The 15178-nt window shown below is 51.9% G+C and overlaps 3 protein-coding genes across 5 annotated transcripts in view; 1 reads left to right on the top strand and 2 right to left on the bottom strand.

Annotated features, from left to right (window-relative positions):
- Positions 1 to 5535, bottom strand: part of GALNS (galactosamine (N-acetyl)-6-sulfatase) — a 41838-nt gene extending 36303 nt beyond the window's left edge. The window contains exons 1-4 of the mRNA XM_062500216.1: positions 5425 to 5535; positions 3048 to 3171; positions 1802 to 1876; positions 730 to 832 (exon numbers count right to left, since the gene is read on the bottom strand). Coding sequence (XP_062356200.1) covers positions 730 to 832; positions 1802 to 1876; positions 3048 to 3171; positions 5425 to 5520 — 398 coding nt within the window. The 5' untranslated portion in view covers positions 5521 to 5535. The remainder of the gene's footprint in view (positions 1 to 729; positions 833 to 1801; positions 1877 to 3047; positions 3172 to 5424) is intronic.
- A 92-nt stretch (positions 5536 to 5627) lies between these two features.
- Positions 5628 to 8226, top strand: TRAPPC2L (trafficking protein particle complex subunit 2L). 3 transcript variants are annotated; one of them, XM_062500227.1, is made up of 6 exons: positions 5628 to 5664; positions 6422 to 6594; positions 6988 to 7075; positions 7182 to 7261; positions 7657 to 7659; positions 8063 to 8226. In XM_062500227.1, exons 1-6 carry the CDS (start codon positions 5632 to 5634, stop codon positions 8106 to 8108), a joined length of 423 nt encoding a protein of 140 aa, XP_062356211.1. In that variant the 5' UTR covers positions 5628 to 5631; the 3' UTR covers positions 8109 to 8226. The 3 variants fall into 3 exon arrangements, with proteins under 3 accessions (XP_062356211.1, XP_062356210.1, XP_062356212.1); XM_062500226.1 differs by lacking the exon at positions 7657 to 7659; XM_062500228.1 differs by lacking the exons at positions 7657 to 7659; positions 8063 to 8226 and adding an exon at positions 8024 to 8036.
- Positions 8227 to 8491: 265 nt separating this feature from the next.
- On the bottom strand, positions 8492 to 13418 carry PABPN1L (PABPN1 like, cytoplasmic). Its single transcript, XM_062500000.1, has 8 exons — positions 13399 to 13418; positions 12657 to 12834; positions 12426 to 12534; positions 11914 to 11978; positions 11404 to 11510; positions 11241 to 11328; positions 10992 to 11134; positions 8492 to 10639 (listed from the first exon to the last, which is right to left on the bottom strand). The coding sequence occupies exons 1-8, from the start codon at positions 13416 to 13418 to the stop codon at positions 10600 to 10602; spliced, it is 750 nt and encodes a 249-aa protein (XP_062355984.1). The 3' UTR covers positions 8492 to 10599.
- Positions 13419 to 15178: the final 1760 nt, after the last annotated feature.

Raw genomic sequence — 15178 nt, 5'->3', positions numbered from 1 at the left:
GAACATTCCTACTTTGTCCTATTCCTGCTAACAGCTGCAAGTCCTTCCAGATTTGCATTTTTTTACCAAAGAACTGGCACCAATCTGCATTTGCCTTGTTTATTCCTTTTCCCTGGGTGTATGAATTTCCATTTATTAGCACTGAACTGCAGCTGATTGCACCCAGTCCACTGAGCTGATCCTTCAGAGCCACTCTCCTGCTTGGATCTGTGTGCTGATAAATAATTCACTATCTTAGGATGTTTTTGCTTTCTTCCCAATTCCAGAAGGTGAATCCAACCACAATTCAAACTTTAACTTATTCATGAAACTGAAGAAATTCCCGTTACTTTCCACAGGAATTCAGTTTATTAATAAAAACCCTACATACAGCAAGAGTCAAAGATAAAAAACATGTAGATGCTCAAGACACATTCCAACAGAATATCCTGGTGCTTTCTGATTAAGTAAGTGGTGTGAGGTGGGGATAAAAGCACAGAGTTGAGTAGTTTATAAATACAAATATACACATGAAACCCCAACTCTTTGTACAAAGATATATGTAAGTACTTGTAATGGGAACACTCAGGAATTGATCCCAGCAGGAGGAAGATCCATCACACTTTCCAAAGTTGGACATTTGAGTTTTAAAACAGTTTTTTCCCCTTGTAATTCTGTTTTTTTTCTGCTGCTCCTTCCCAACCCACACGGAGTAAAATGTCAAAGCAAGAGCTCTCCAGATAAATTTACCATTTGCCAATGATCTTATTGGTGTAACCAGCTTTCTTCAGGAGCTCTGGAAGCAGCATCTCAGAATCTGGGATTCCTCCTACTATATCCTGTGGTGTGTATGCTGTGGAAAACAAATCAAAAACACCTTCCTGACTCTTCAAAATATTACAGCAAACAGCTCGTGTACTGGATCAGAAACAGGAATTAGTCTGGAGTCCCAGCAAAGTCATTCCTTGAAAGACCTCCCATGGGATGGAGTGAGCAAATTGATCCAGGGAGACCAAAGGGAGATTTTTTTACCTACTTGCGCATGAGGGCAAATAAAAAAGGGAGCTGCCAGCCCAGAGTGGAGCTGAGATCCTTGAAAGGGAGGTGTCATAGAAAACCAGGTGCTTTAGGGGTGGTCTTTATGTTGTAAATTTGCTTCGTGTTTTCTAAAATGAAGGCAGCTTTTTCCTAACTCAAATAACCAATAAAGGTGCTTAGACTGCAAGAGCTGATATATTACAGGTTGGACTTGATGGTGCCAAGGGTGTTTTCCAACCTAATTCATTCTGTGATGCTGAAAGAAATGAAGAGCCTCTCTCAGCCCCTGAGGCTCTCGGGTGTGACTTTGCTCTGGGAATCAAGCCCTGGCTGCTGATTCCTGCCCAGCCATGTCCCAGCACGTGGCATTTGTCACTCTGGGACCCAAATCCATCCAGGGATCTTCCCTGGAAGTACCACAGGCAAAAGCAAAACTGCTCTAAAACTGGGCAGAAATCTGCCTGCTGAATAAACCTGTGAGCAGCCAGTTCTCCCCTCTTGGTATTAACAGCCCCACCTGATTTTCCTTCATCAGACCCCAATTCCCCTGCCCAGAGGGAACACTTCTCAGCCAGCAGAAACAAATGGATCAAAGCAGCCTGGTTTATCCTCTTAATTTGAGGAGGAAGCAATAAAATTCACACACTTATTAGCAGCACTTAACAGGGTTTTGGTGGCACTTTGGAACACCCACGGGAAAGAAGATCCCCTTTGTCCAAAGAGAAACTTCCTACAAGACACAGAGGGAAATCAGGAGAGGAAGGAGATCAGGAGAGGCTCCTACCGTTCCTGGCGTGTCCATTTGTGGTGTAAAAGCCATTCCTGACTGGGAGCCGGCCTGTCAGCAGGGCTGCCCTTGCTGCAAACAACACAAACATTTCTTTACATCCATTCTCTGCTCAATATTCAGATTATTGTAGGAGGATGAGGCCAGCACTCTGAGTGGAGTGGGTCAGTGTCCTCCTCAATCACTCACACTCTCTCATGAGCCGTGGAGAGAATCAGTTCTGATGCATCATTTGAGTTATTCCAGCTGAAATTTGGCCCCTTTATTAAATTAGCAACACTGAAGAGTCATTCCTTTGAATAATCAATGGAGCAAGCCTTACATCTCAGTTCTATATATATTTATTATGTATTTAAGAGGAAATCCTAGCACAAACTGATTAGATGCTCAAGGCTAAGCTTTTGAGCTTGACTGAACAAAAATCATGAAATACAAAGAAAGAGCTGTCCAGCTTTGACAATAAAAGTCAAGTCCTGACTGCAGGGAATATTTAAACAGATGTTTAACTTCAAACACATGCAGTGCCACCACTGGATTAGCAGGATTTCAGGATATTTTAAATGCCTTTTCTGAGCAAGGACATCATCAACACACTGGCAAGTGCTACCCTAAATAAGAGCCCAAATAAAAAGCCCCTGTCCTTCATTTTTGCTTCAGTTCTTGGCAGCTAATCAGGTTTGAGGGGAAAAAAAGAAAGGAAAAAAAGGAAACCACCTCACAGAAAAAAATCAACAAGGAGAAAAATATCTGCCTCTCCCAGACCCGAACATTCCTTTTATCTCTTGTCCCTGTCCCAAGAGTCTTGTAAGACACCAGGGTCAAAAGCAGGACACAAACTGCTGCCTTTCCTTGCATGAAAATCTCACCAGAGCCAAGAGAATCAGACCAAATATGTCCAGCAACAGTTCAGATCCTGCTTTGTTTAACCCAGAATGAGAAAGATAAAAAAAAAAAAAAAATGCAATGACTGGGGCTGAATACTGAACTGAAATGGTATAAAAATCCTTTAGCTGGACTGATCACTGAACCAGTGCTTTGTATGAACTGAAAACTGTCGGTTTTCCAATCCAAACATAAATAAAAAGGGAGCAAAATGCAAGATCAAAGCAGAAAGTCCAATCTCTGGCCTGAGGGCAGTCACTGGTTTGGTTGTTAGTCCATGTCAGAGGCTGGCAAACACCCCAAACTCCTCAGAGGGAGATGTTTCTCATGCTTACATGGTTCAAACTGCAAATGTACTTACAGGGAGAGCAGAGGGGGCTGGCAGTATAAAAATCCAGGAAAAGCATCCCTTCTGCAGCCATCTGGTCTAGGTTAGGGGTTTCCTTAGAAGGCTCTCCGAAAACTCCCAAATCCCCCCAGCCCATCTGTAAAAGGAACACATCAGAACATGTCAAAGTCCCTTCCCACAATCACATTTTTTGTGTCCACATAACAATTTTGCTGCATCCCTTCATTTCTAAATTTTTACAGTGCTCATCTCCCTACTTGGCACTTCACAAATGTGACCAAAATGATCTCTGCCAGCCCTGTGGAGCAGGGAACTCTTACACTTTCCCCTGTTGGGTGGGAAATTGAGGCACACCCAGGAATAAATGATTTATGAACATGTATTAAAGCACTTGGAAGAAGCTCAGTGCCTTCACTCTTACTCAGAGGCCTGAGGCACACCCAGAGCAAGAAGGAAGAGGAAGTTACACGTGGTTTACTCGGGGTTGTGCAGCTGCCACGTCTGAGCCTTCAGTTCCTGCCCTGCTGTCTGTGCTGGAGCTCAGGATTCCACCTCAGCCTCTGGATCTATCCCTCTGCAGCACTGGAAATACAAGGGAAAGGCCTGAACTCAAAAGCAGCATTGCAGGAAAAGCAAAGAAGTGTTTCAAAAGCCAGAGACATCACAAGTCACTGTGCTTATCTGTAGGACTGGGGTTTCACCCTGCTCCTCCTCCTGATCCTGAGGGGTCACATCACACACCAGGAGAACCACAACATTCCCATCAGGGTGTCTGTGCTCACTGCTGAAAACCATTCCTGGGAAAAGCTTAATGAGGCACCACAGCTGCTGGGGCTTCTATTGTGCTTTGGAAAAGGCAAGAGGCTGCTCTGATCCAGGTGTGTGTCATGGATGCATCCAGATCCTCAGGAAACCATCTGGTGCCATCATTTTGGAAAACAGAACTATTGCAGAGCTGCAAAGATGGTTTCTGAGTTAAGGAGCAATTAAATGGTTCCCCCTGACACTGAAATGGATTCACCCCCAACTTCCTGGGGTTTTTTTTATCATCAAGGAAGAAAGACAAAAAGAATCTCACATTGCTTGAATTCCAGAGTCACGGAGGATCAAGGGGAAAAACCCAGGGAGATGCATTTTTAATGAACATATTAAATAAATCAATAGTTCACAGAAGCTGCAGACAGGAGCCTTGTGCTGCACCAGCACTTCCAGAGTGGGAAAATCCCTGCTCTGGAGAGCTTCCCTCTGGAAAATTATAAATGCCAGCTCAGGATGGGGAAATATTCCTGAATGGAAAACTTAGATCACAGGATCACTGAGGCTGGAAAATACTCCAAGTCCAAGCAGTGCCCAATCCCCACCTTGTCCCCAGCCCAGAGCACCGAGTGCCACATCCAGTCTTCCTTGGACACCTCCAGGGACACCAAAGCTCCCAGGGCAGCCCCTTCCAGAGACTGCCAGAGGCTCAGCTGGCTGGAAAAGCAAGGGACTATCCTGCTCAGGAATGTGGGAACACCATGGAAACAACAGGCAGGATAAACTGGCAAACTGGGACGGGTTTGCCCACCCTTGTGAGCTCCTTGAATAGCTTCAAACAGCTACAAACACACTTCCACCACAAACACACCTGGAAGATGACAGCAAATTATTAGGAGAGAAGCAAACTAGGTAGATGGCATTCAGTGACCTGAATGCGTTGGAAATAAATATAATTCCTTATCCATGTGGCCAAGGGTGTAAAATTGAAAAGATTTTGAGTTAGAAATAAATCTGTGATTGATTCTGCTCTTTAATAATTTATTGTCAGTTTTTTTTTTCTTCCCAGTTCAGAGAGTCAAAATGGGCAGAATTACTTTTCTTCTTGCTTAGTTTTTCAGGAGGCCACCAACCGCCTCCTTGTGACCAACAATTCTCAGGGTTGGAAGGGAGCTCTGGAGATCATCCAGCCCAAGACAGGGGCACGCCTGGAGCAGGTGACACAGGAACACATCCAGGTGGGTTTGGAATGTCTCCGGACAGGGAGACCCCACACCCTCCCTGGGCAGCTGTGCCAGGGCTCTGCCACCCTGCATGGGAAGTTCTTCCTCGTGTTGAGAGGGAACTTCTCGTGCTTTGGTTTATGGCCACTGCTCCTCTTCCTGTCGCTGGCCAGGAAAAGATCCACTGGACCTGGCTGGAGCCACTGGACTGCAAAGAGTCTGGCACCGTCCTGTGACACCCCATGGAGATATTTGTATGGATCCCCTCTCAGCATTCCCTTCTCCAGCCGGCCCACGTCCCACTCCCGCAGCGCCTCCTCACCGGGACAACGCTCCGGACCCCTCACACCCCCTCCCTCCACGTCACCACCCCCGCACCCACCGGGACCACCCCGCGGTGCCGCACTCACGTCGTCCATGAGGAGGAGGAGGATGTTGGGGGCAGTGGCGGCGGCGGCGCCCAGGGCCCAGCAGAGGCACAGCGGCCTCAGCGCCGCGCTCGCCATGGCAACCGGGCCCGCGCGAGCCACGTGACCGCCACGTGACCGCCACGTGACCGACCGCCCCCCCCCGCTCTCGCCCGCCTCACGTGACCCGGCGGGAGGGGCGGGGCCAAGATGGCGGTGTGCATCGCCGTGATCGCCAAGGAGGTGAGGGGGCACGGCCGGGCCGCGGGCACAGCGTGGGGGGGGATGAGGGGCACAGCGTGTCTCTGCTGGCGTCATACGGCCCGAGTGGGGCAGCGAGGTCTGAGCAGGGAATGGAGGCCGCAGGGTGTGGGGTTGAGGGGAACGGGGTCAGTGGGGTCTGGGGAAGGGTGAGGCGAAAGAGGCGGGGGCTCTGGTTCTGGGGTGTGAGCAGGGCTGTGGGGCCGGATGAGGTTGTGGGGTACAAGAGAGCGGAATGGGCAGGATTTCAGGTTGGGTTGAGAACAGGGGATCAGTAGGGTCCGGGGAAAGGTGTTCTGGGGTTTTAGGGTCTGAGCAGGACGGGGGCTGTGGGGTAGGGGAGAGGGGAATGGGCAGGATCTCAGGTTGTGGAGTCTGGATAGGGGTGAGGGAAGCGGAACAGAGCAGCCTCAGGGGCAGTGGGGCAGGCACTGGGCTGAAATGGGCTGGGCAGGAGCAGAACGGGAGCGGGGCTGGGGCAGGCAGCACAGGCACAGTGTGAGGGTGCTGCGGGCTTTTCCATGAGAGAGAGAGAAGGGTTTTCCATGAGAGAGAGAGGACAGGAGAGCAGAGAAACCTGAGCCTTGTGCAGCGCCTGTGCAAATGGTTCTCCTGCCACACAGGCAGCTGTGCTCCCAGAGGTGCTGCAGTGTGGGGAGGGGGCTGTGCTGGGAACAGAAATGGTTAAACAGCTCTGCCAGCAGCAGATGCCAGGCAGTGTGATTTGCTCTGCCCCCAGAATTACCCCCTGTACATCCGGAGTGTCCCCACAGAGAACGAGCTGAAGTTCCACTACACCGTGCACACCTCGCTGGACGTGGTGGATGAGAAGATCTCAGCCATGGGCAAAGCCCTGGTGGACCAGAGGGAGCTGTACCTGGGGCTCCTCTACCCCACTGAAGACTACAAGGTGTATCTTTGTCACACATTTGGCCAGGCCGTTGTGAGTTTAGTTTCATCACAGAATATCCTGAGCTGGAATGGATCATCCAGTCCAACCCCAGCCCTGCACAGACACCCCAACAATCCCACCTTGTGCATCCCTGGGAGCATTGTCCAAACTCTCCTGGAGCTCTGGCAGCCTCAGGGTCATGCCTATTCCCTCTGTGGGAAAAGAACTTTTCCCTGATCTCCAACCTAAACCAGTTCCAGCCATTCCCTAGGTTCTGCCCCTGCTCACAGGGAGAACGTGAAGAAATTCCCTCATGCGTCCTCTCAGTTTGTGCCTTTGGGCACATTGCAGCCTGGTTTAGTGGCTGTGCCAGGCCCTGCTGTGTGAGAAGCATGTCCTTAACCCCTGCCCAGCTATGGCTACGTGACCAACTCCAAGGTGAAGTTTGTCATGGTGGTGGATTCCTCCAACACAGCCCTGAGGGACAACGAGATCCGCAGTGTGAGTGCACCAAAGCAGAGCCACCTCAGTGGGTCTGCTCCTTCCAGCTCCTCAGGAAGTGCTGGGAAACAACAAATGAATGAATTCACCTCCACTCCCTTTTCAGATGTTCCGGAAGCTGCACAATTCCTACACTGACATCATGTGTAACCCTTTCTATAACCCTGGGGATAGGATCCATTCCAGGTGAGGGGCTTGGCCACATGGATCTGTCTCTTTGACACCATTCTGGAATTTTCAGGGCAGCTCTGATGCAACAGGACCAACCCTGTGGTTGGCCAGTTCAGGTGTATGTGCTTTAAGTACCTTAATGAGAACAGTGAAGTTGGATTTGGGATATTTCTACTCAGGAAAAACTCACGGTGTCATAAAGAATTATACTGAGCTCTCACTCCTACCTCAGAACTGAGGTTACAAACAGTAAGTAAAATAAAAAAAAACCAAAAAAAAACCAACCAAACAAAAAAAACCGTATTTTTGGGGGGGAGAAAAATGACCTGAAAATAGAGGTAAGCAATAGTTGGACTCGATGGTCTTAGAGGTCTTTAGCAAATGTAATAATTGTTAATATTGAAATGCAGTAGGTAAATAGGTTAAAGAGTGAACAAGTACCCTTGTCCAGGGTTTATTCTTGGGTAGGGACAAACATTCAGCACATGGAATTGCTCATCTGTGAGGATCAGTGTTCCCCATTCCCACTGTAACCTCACAGGGAATCTCAATAAATTGGGAGTTTCCATGGCCTTGGCAAGAACAACTTTGCAGAGACAGGGCAGCAGTCGGGATAAGTCCTGTGCTTACCTCAGCCTAATTACAAGTAATTAATCCCCCAACAGCCTGTGCTGTGAAGAGTAAACCCCATGTCCATCTTAGGGAAAGGCAGGCAGAGGAAGGGTGAGAAAGTGGTTTTGTTACAAAAACTGTGTATTCTGTGCTGTGCAGAATGAGCTGCTTCCTTTAATGATCTGTGTTTATTTCCCTCTCCAGAGCTTTTGATACTATGGTGAACTCCATGATGATGCAGGTGTGCTGAACCCCTTCCCACCCCCCTGGGAAACATTCCCTGTGTGCAGGAACATGCCTGCAGTGCTGTAAATAATTCCATTCTGTGTAATAATTTAAATTTAGCCTGTGTAAAATAAACCTGACACCTGCAAGGTTTGCCTGGATTTGTACTCGAGCAAACAGAAACCACTGCTCATAGAATCATGGGATGGTTTGGGTGGGAAGGGACATCTGCCACTGTCCCAGGCTGCTCCAAACCCCCCTGGAACAAGAGAAGCTCCAAGGTCCCTTCCAACTCAAACCTTTCTGGCAGCTTCCCTGCCTGGGCTGATTTCTGTGTCACTCAGTTTTGCTGTTACCACTTTGCACCTCATCCAGACACACTCCACAGCAATTCCCAGCCCAGGTAGAGCAGCTGGAATAAATCCACACATCCAGGGACAGATTAATTCTTCAGGGTTGCACAGCTGCCTGGCTCATCCCAAATTAATCTCTATTAGCATCTCCTCCCCTGCAGCTCCCTGCTGTTCTAATTGCAGACTCCCAAATCAGAAGCAGGTATTTCTATGGAATAAAGCACAAATTGCACTGGAAAAGCATCCCAGCTCCATCACTCCTCGTTCAGCAGAGGAGATGCAAGCAGGAGCAGGCACACAAACCTCTACTCCAAGCACCTCATCAGTTAAAAACCACAGAAACCAGCTAAAAAAAAAAAATAACAGAATTGCCCAGCCCCAGGGGATCCCGGAGCCTGGAGAAAGCCAGAACTGCACATGAAGTTCACACAGCAGGATCATTTATTTTAAAAATAAGTAACAGCTACAGATACTTTCTCAAACAGAACTTAAGTACATTTTACATTTTATCAGCAACCACCTGGAATATCATGGGAAGTTCAAGCCTCTCCCACCATCTCCACGAGGCACAGCTGTGTAGTGCTATCCACAAACATTTTCATCTAAAAAAGTGGCTGTTTTCAATCACAGAGATGGCAGCTCAATGTTGCCTCTTCTACAACAGAGTCCAAACACCCCAACGTATTTTTTTATTAAAAATAAGCTTAAAAATTTATAATCCTATCAAACGGAAGCCCTAGAAAAAAGCTGGTTTATAGTCTAAGCCTAAGGGGTAGCTCAAATCAAGGTCAGTCTCAGCAGCTCTGAGGACAATAACACAACATGAAGAGTTAAGGCCCCAAGCTTTAAAAAAAAAAAAAACAAAAAAAACAAACTAGAGATCTTAAAGAGGAGAAAAAAAAAAATCAGTGGGATTTCTAGCCTGGCAATGCCCCTGAGCTGTGAAAAGCTGCTTTAGGAGTCGTTTGCATCTGTTGCATCTGGGTTAGAGGAATCCTAACCAAGGATCCTAAAAGATTAGTGGGACAATTACATAATAAAACCCATTTCCAAGCCAAACTTCCCCCAGGAATGCTGTCTGCTGGGATTCCCAGCCTGCCTCTTTTAACACAAAGTTTTTCCTTTAAAAACACCTGGCTTCAGAGCTCATAAACACAAAATCAGCAGGAAAGGGAAGAGCCAGGAACAACCTTCCCTGGTACCCAGCTCCTTTGGTCTCAAGTCTCCAGCAGGGCTCACACCATCCCCAAATGTGACTCCAGAGCAGGAATGGTGATGGCAATAAAGAGGGAGACCAGACCAAATTTACACCAGTAAAGGTGATTTTGTAATGCTGCTACTGCAAGAAATAAAGTAAAATGAGGAGTTGCCAGCATCCTTTAACCCCAGGTGCTTGGAATAAAAGCAAGAGGGAGGGAAGAGGGGATTACTGACATCCAAAAATAAAAAAAAAGGGGGGGGGGAAGGGTTTTGTGACACCCAGGTCTTGTTTAACTACCACAGAGACAGAGGCTTCCAGAGAAACAATGGATGCTTCTTCCCTGGCCTGGATGTACAAATACAGCAAGCTAAAAACCAGACCCAAACCACATCAGGCTTCCCAAGGGGATGGTCACATCCATGGGGCTGATGAAAGAAAATGTCCCCAGCAATCAGATCTGGAGCTGCAACCCAAAACTTTCTCCTTTGATTTGGGAAAGGAAACAGTCCTTAGGATCTTAGAAGAAAAGGAAGCATCCAGCTGCTGCAGGGAGAGCTGAGAGAGGTTCACAAGCATGGTGGGCATGCAGCCAGCCAGGAGCCAAACCAAACCCTCCAGCACAGCCCTCTCCCATGGGAAAAGGAGGGGACTTGATGGTCTGGGAGAACTTTTCCTTTTCCAGGACAGTGTTCTCTGGAAGGAGCCTGTTCTCTGTGCAAACAATCCCAGGGGCAGAGCAGAGGTGGGATGAGCTCTCCTGGGATGCTGATAGGATGGAGCAGATCCCATCTTCCCTCCTGCAGCCCAGCACAGGGCTCACCAGTAATCCTCATGGCCAAGCAGATGGCATTTTAAAAATTAATCTATTTTTTGGCTTGGGTAGGCATCTTTTTTTTTTTTATCTCTCCAATCTCATCTCCTCTTTCCAGTCCCATTGGCATCACCAGGCAGTCCAGTCTTCTCTAATATGGAAAATACCAAGGCAGCAGCCTGGCCCGACCCCTAAACAGGAACAAAACCAACATCCTGAAGCACGGGGGCATCACTCCCTGCTCCTTCACTCTTCCAAGGACTGGGATTCCCCCCTCCTGCACAGCCACTCTGGGCTGCACCCCCAAAACCAAGCACAGCTCTGGGACTGGTCTGGCTGCAGGCAGTGTAATGCCCACTCACCACTGCCCAAATTCCTGCAGGGACAGGGTGGACAACTCCAAACGTCCAGACACTCCTTCCTGCCAGAGCCCTTCTCCATCCTCCCAGCCATGCCAGGGCAGGAGAGGCAAAACCGAGACTGAGGAGCAGGGAATCCCAGCCTGCTCCACACCTGAGGAACCTCCCACACCCAGAGACTCACCTGTAGGTCCTCCCTCGCACCCTGGGGTGCTGCCCATAGAAGCCTCCCCAGCGGCCCAGCCCTCCCCGGGCATGGAAATAGCCCCGGTAGCCCCCGCGGTCCGTGCTGCTGATGCCAGGCATGTTAGTCCTCTTGGGCAGCACCTGGAAGGTGGGGAGGGGCTGTTTGAGCTGGGATTTGGCACAGCCCCAGGTAGCCAGGGCTGGGAATGGGGGGGGGAAGCCCCCCAGGCATCCCTCCAGCTCTCACCTTGATGACACGGCCCCTGAACACGCTCTCGTCCAGCTCCACCGCAGCCTTCACAGAGCTCTGCTCCTCGAACTCGATGTAGGCATAGCTGTGAGGGAACGGTGTGAGCAGAGCCCCAGGGACACCCTGCACGCCCCCAGCCCACCCTGCACATGGCACTGACCCTTTGGGGTGGCCCGAGAACTTGTCACAGAGGATGGTGACACGGTTGATCTGCCCACAGCTGTTGAAGTGAGACTCCAGCTCTTCTGCTGTGCCCCCGTAATCCACCTGCAATGACAGCCCCAGGCCTCCCCTCGTGGGTGTGGGATCTAAACCCCATCATGAGAGGCAAAGGGCCCAGCTGGCCCCACTCACACCTCCCCAGCACAGCTCAGCCTCTGCCGAGGGTCAGAGCTGAGTGCTCCCACCTGGAACACAAATCCTGCCCTGCTGTGAAGGAACAAGCAACACCACAGAATCCACAGATTCCAGGGGGCTTTGGGGGAGCTGGCACTTGCAACAGATGAGCTGCAAGTGGCAGATAATGAGCCACATTTCCAGGCTGGGGTGGGAGAGGAGAAACTGGGATAGGAATGGGAACAGGCAGGCTTTGGTGGGGGATGATGGGCCCCATAGCAGGGATTTGGGACACCCAGCTGGGCACAGAGCAGTGGGAGGGGCTCCCACTTACATTGCCCACATAGATGGAACGCTGGTCAGCCTCCATCTTCTCCTTGGTTGTCAGTGGGAAGAGAGCTGTGGAGAAGAGGGATTTGTCATGGCCAGAGGGACACTTGCCTGTCTTCAGCACAGCCACCCCTGAGCTGACACACTGCAATACTCCTCAGATCCCTGCTCACATCCAGGTGTATCCAAATCCTCACACTACACTGCCTCCTCCTCTGCCCCTTTTATTCTCACAATGACTCTTCTACTGGGGCTGTTGGTACTAAACTCAATTACTTGATTGACCTAAATGCAATTAAATTAATTTACTACATCTGGGCCCACATATGTAGGAGGTAAGAGCTGACAGAATCTGCACTAGCAGCACACCAGGTCTTGGACCCCCCCCTCACCCACTATATGTGTCCAGTCCCAGGTGCCCAGAGAGGCAGAGCCAAATACTCTAGCTCCAGTTGTCACCTCGTGCCCCAGAGGTGTCCCTGGGGAGGCACAACAGCACCCAAGGACAACCCATACCTGCTTCTGAGCTCCTGAACAGGTGGTTCTCAGCTTCCAGCTGTAATTCCTTCAACCTCTCATCCTCCTTCTCTATTTCCCGCAGTTTGGCTTTGATGGCCTCCAGCTCCTGAATTTCAAACCAAGAATTGCAGGAGCAGCACACAGAGCAGGGACACCTCGGGTGTAAAAAGTTCTCTGTTTCCTTTGGACACCAGGGAAAACTGACTCCCCATCCAGGCAGGCACTCACCGGGTCCTGAACATCCTGCTCCTCCTCCGTGCTGTTCCCCTCCTGGGGGCTCGGATCTGAACCCTCATCTGCTGCCTTACACACAGATGCCACCTCTGCCACGTCCCAGGATGCTGCGTCCGCCTGCAGGGACGGTGGGTCCTGCCACCAGATCTCTGAAGTGTCCAGGAAGAGAGAACTGGGAGGGATAAGGGGCAAAAGGGCATTGAACCAACAGCCATTTAACGTATAAGCTAAAGCACAGCCTCAGCCAGGCAAAGGCTTCCAGGGCGTTTCCAGCAGAAGGATGAAGAAGTGACGTTAATCAAACACCCAGCTGGTTCTCTGTGCAGCTAAACCCCAGAAATCCAAAGCGGGACCAAAAGCTCTCCAGCTCATACCGAGTCCCATCTCATGGGACCTGCAGAGGCGACTGCCCGAGAAAAAAACCCCAGGGGCACACGGCCCGCGGGTAGGGAAGAGGCGGCAGGACACCAGCGGAACTGCCAGACTACACAGAAGGAGCAGCCGGGAGCTCTGCCTCCCGCAGCGAAAGCGAAGCCGCACCCTGCCCAACCCCCGAGGGGTTCACGGAGGGACGCGCCCTCCCACCTAAGCGAACGAGCTCGCCCACCCGGGAGCGGGAAGCCGGCTCCTCTGCAGCCCGGGGAGCCTCAGCGGCCGTCGCCGAGCGGTGGGCGAGCGGTGGGCGAGCAGCGGCCGAGCCGGGGCCATCCGGAGGCCCCGCGGGCCCCGCGCGCACCTGGCCCGGCCCCCGAACATGCTGCGCGCGGCTCGCGCGAGCGGCGACCACGTGCGGCTCTCCCGCCACCACGAGCGCGCCTGGCGCCCGCGCGCCACTTTCACACGTCAGCGGCCAATCAGAGCGGGGCGCGCGCCAGGCCCCGCCCCCGCTTGGAACGTCGGAGGCGGCCCCGGGGCCGAGGGTTCGAGACCCGGTAGAGACGTTCAGCTGGGTGTGGTTAACGTGGGCAGGGTCCGCTCCGCCCCTCCCGGTGTACCGACCCCGCTGGTGGTGCTGGGGGCTGTAGGGGGGTGCCCCGAGGGTGCGGCAGCAGCAGGTGGGACACATCCTTTTGAGCGCGCCTGAGTTTCCCCCACCGTGGATATCCTCCCTTCGCAGAGGGTGGCTCCAGGACTGTAATGAACCCCCCCAATATAATGAACCCCCAAGCCAGGGTTGGGGACAGGCTGCCAAGAGTGGGGGATGAGGACACCCAGCACAAGCCCAGGCAAGGGAGCCTCTGGTTGATATTAAATTGTCTTTATTACACAGATACAGAGTTAAGAACAGACATAACCTGAATCATAAAGTTTACATCTTTCACAGGTCAAACATACAGTACACTTAGAGAAAGCGGGGAACAGCAAGGGGGGGACAGCATGCCGAAGGAAAGTCCTACCACGTCATCTCTCTGGGCTGGTCGCACACCCCACGTCTGGCCCTGGTGGGGGGCTCCGGTTGCCAGCCCCTCAGGGCCCCCTCTCCCCGTGTCCCAGTGTCCCCATCCCAGGGCTGGCAGGGCAACAAGGGCAGGGCTCAGCCCCGCATGGGATCGGGGAAGAGATCACCAGGAAGGAGGGGAGACACTGGCACGACCCCCCCTCCCAGGGCCGTGGCGTTCGGTGACATCGGAGGAGCCCCCAGGGCTGCCACCGCCGGGGCTGGGGGGCACCCCATCACAGTACCTGGCACCTGGGAACACAGCGGCATCTTGTCCCCAGCCTCAGACCCACTGGGATCCAGAGAGGCACCCCGAGGGGAAGGGGGGGACCCCAGCAGCCCCCGGAGGAAGAAGAGGAGGAGGAGGAGGAGGAGGAGGAGGAGGAGATGCTGCAGGGGGAGTCTGGGGGGCTCTGGCAGTGATGGAGTAAAAGCCAGGCAAGTGTGGGACCCCCGCTCCAGCCTGGCCGGGATGCGGCGCTTTGGTTTCAGCTGGGATTTTGGGTTGGGAACGTGAGGAAGGTGCTGGAGAGGGGACCCCGGTGCCATGGCTGGCACCGGAGAGCCACGTCCCTCCTGCCACCTCCCCAGCTCGGTGCCACAGCCAGCACCCGGCTCCCTGGGCTCTGCCTCTCCACGGGCACGGGGACCTGGGACACTCTGTCCCCGTGTCCCCAACACAGTCCCTTTGCCCCAGCCGTGATGGGAGCAGCAGGAAACCCGGAGCTGTGAGCAGCCACGGGCACCTGATGTGGCACCCCTTGTCCCCTCCCTGCCCCGGCCAAGCTGTGCCAGCACCACGCCGCTCATCCACTGCCATCTCCAAGGTGCCACAAAGCCACCAAAGGGACACACAGCACATGGCACACGTCCCTTCCCCCTTCCACACCCCAAAAACACCATTTCGGAGGAAGCACCAGCACAGCATCACTGCAGCCCCGCGGCCGCTCCGTCCTCCCCGCAGCACAATTTTTTTTTTTTTTTTTTTTTTTTTTTTTTTTTTTTTTTTTTTTGGGAAATCTCACATTTAAAGCTGTCGTTCTGGTTCGGCCGACCGCTGAGGCTGTCCCGGCCGTCC

Source organism: Cinclus cinclus, chromosome 11 (assembly GCF_963662255.1).
Source record: "Cinclus cinclus chromosome 11, bCinCin1.1, whole genome shotgun sequence".
In the NCBI taxonomy this organism is placed as follows: domain Eukaryota; kingdom Metazoa; phylum Chordata; class Aves; order Passeriformes; family Cinclidae; genus Cinclus; species Cinclus cinclus.
Note: the sequence above shows the minus strand (reverse complement) of the source record. Positions and strands in the feature narration are given on the sequence as shown.

Excerpts from the sequence above, each read along its gene's own strand:
- PABPN1L (XM_062500000.1), bottom strand. The coding sequence starts at position 13,418 with ATGTTCGGGGGCCGGGCCAG. Across the intron at positions 11,979-12,425 it reads GTTCAGGAGCTCAGAAGCAG|CTCTCTTCCCACTGACAACC; the intron begins GTATGGGTTGTC and ends TCTTCTCCACAG. Across the intron at positions 11,329-11,403 it reads TTCTCGGGCCACCCCAAAGG|CTATGCCTACATCGAGTTCG; the intron begins GTCAGTGCCATG and ends GTTCCCTCACAG.
- TRAPPC2L (XM_062500227.1), top strand. The coding sequence starts at position 5,632 with ATGGCGGTGTGCATCGCCGTGATCGCCAAGGAG. Across the intron at positions 5,665-6,421 it reads TCGCCGTGATCGCCAAGGAG|AATTACCCCCTGTACATCCG; the intron begins GTGAGGGGGCAC and ends CTCTGCCCCCAG. Across the intron at positions 7,076-7,181 it reads GGGACAACGAGATCCGCAGT|ATGTTCCGGAAGCTGCACAA; the intron begins GTGAGTGCACCA and ends CTCCCTTTTCAG.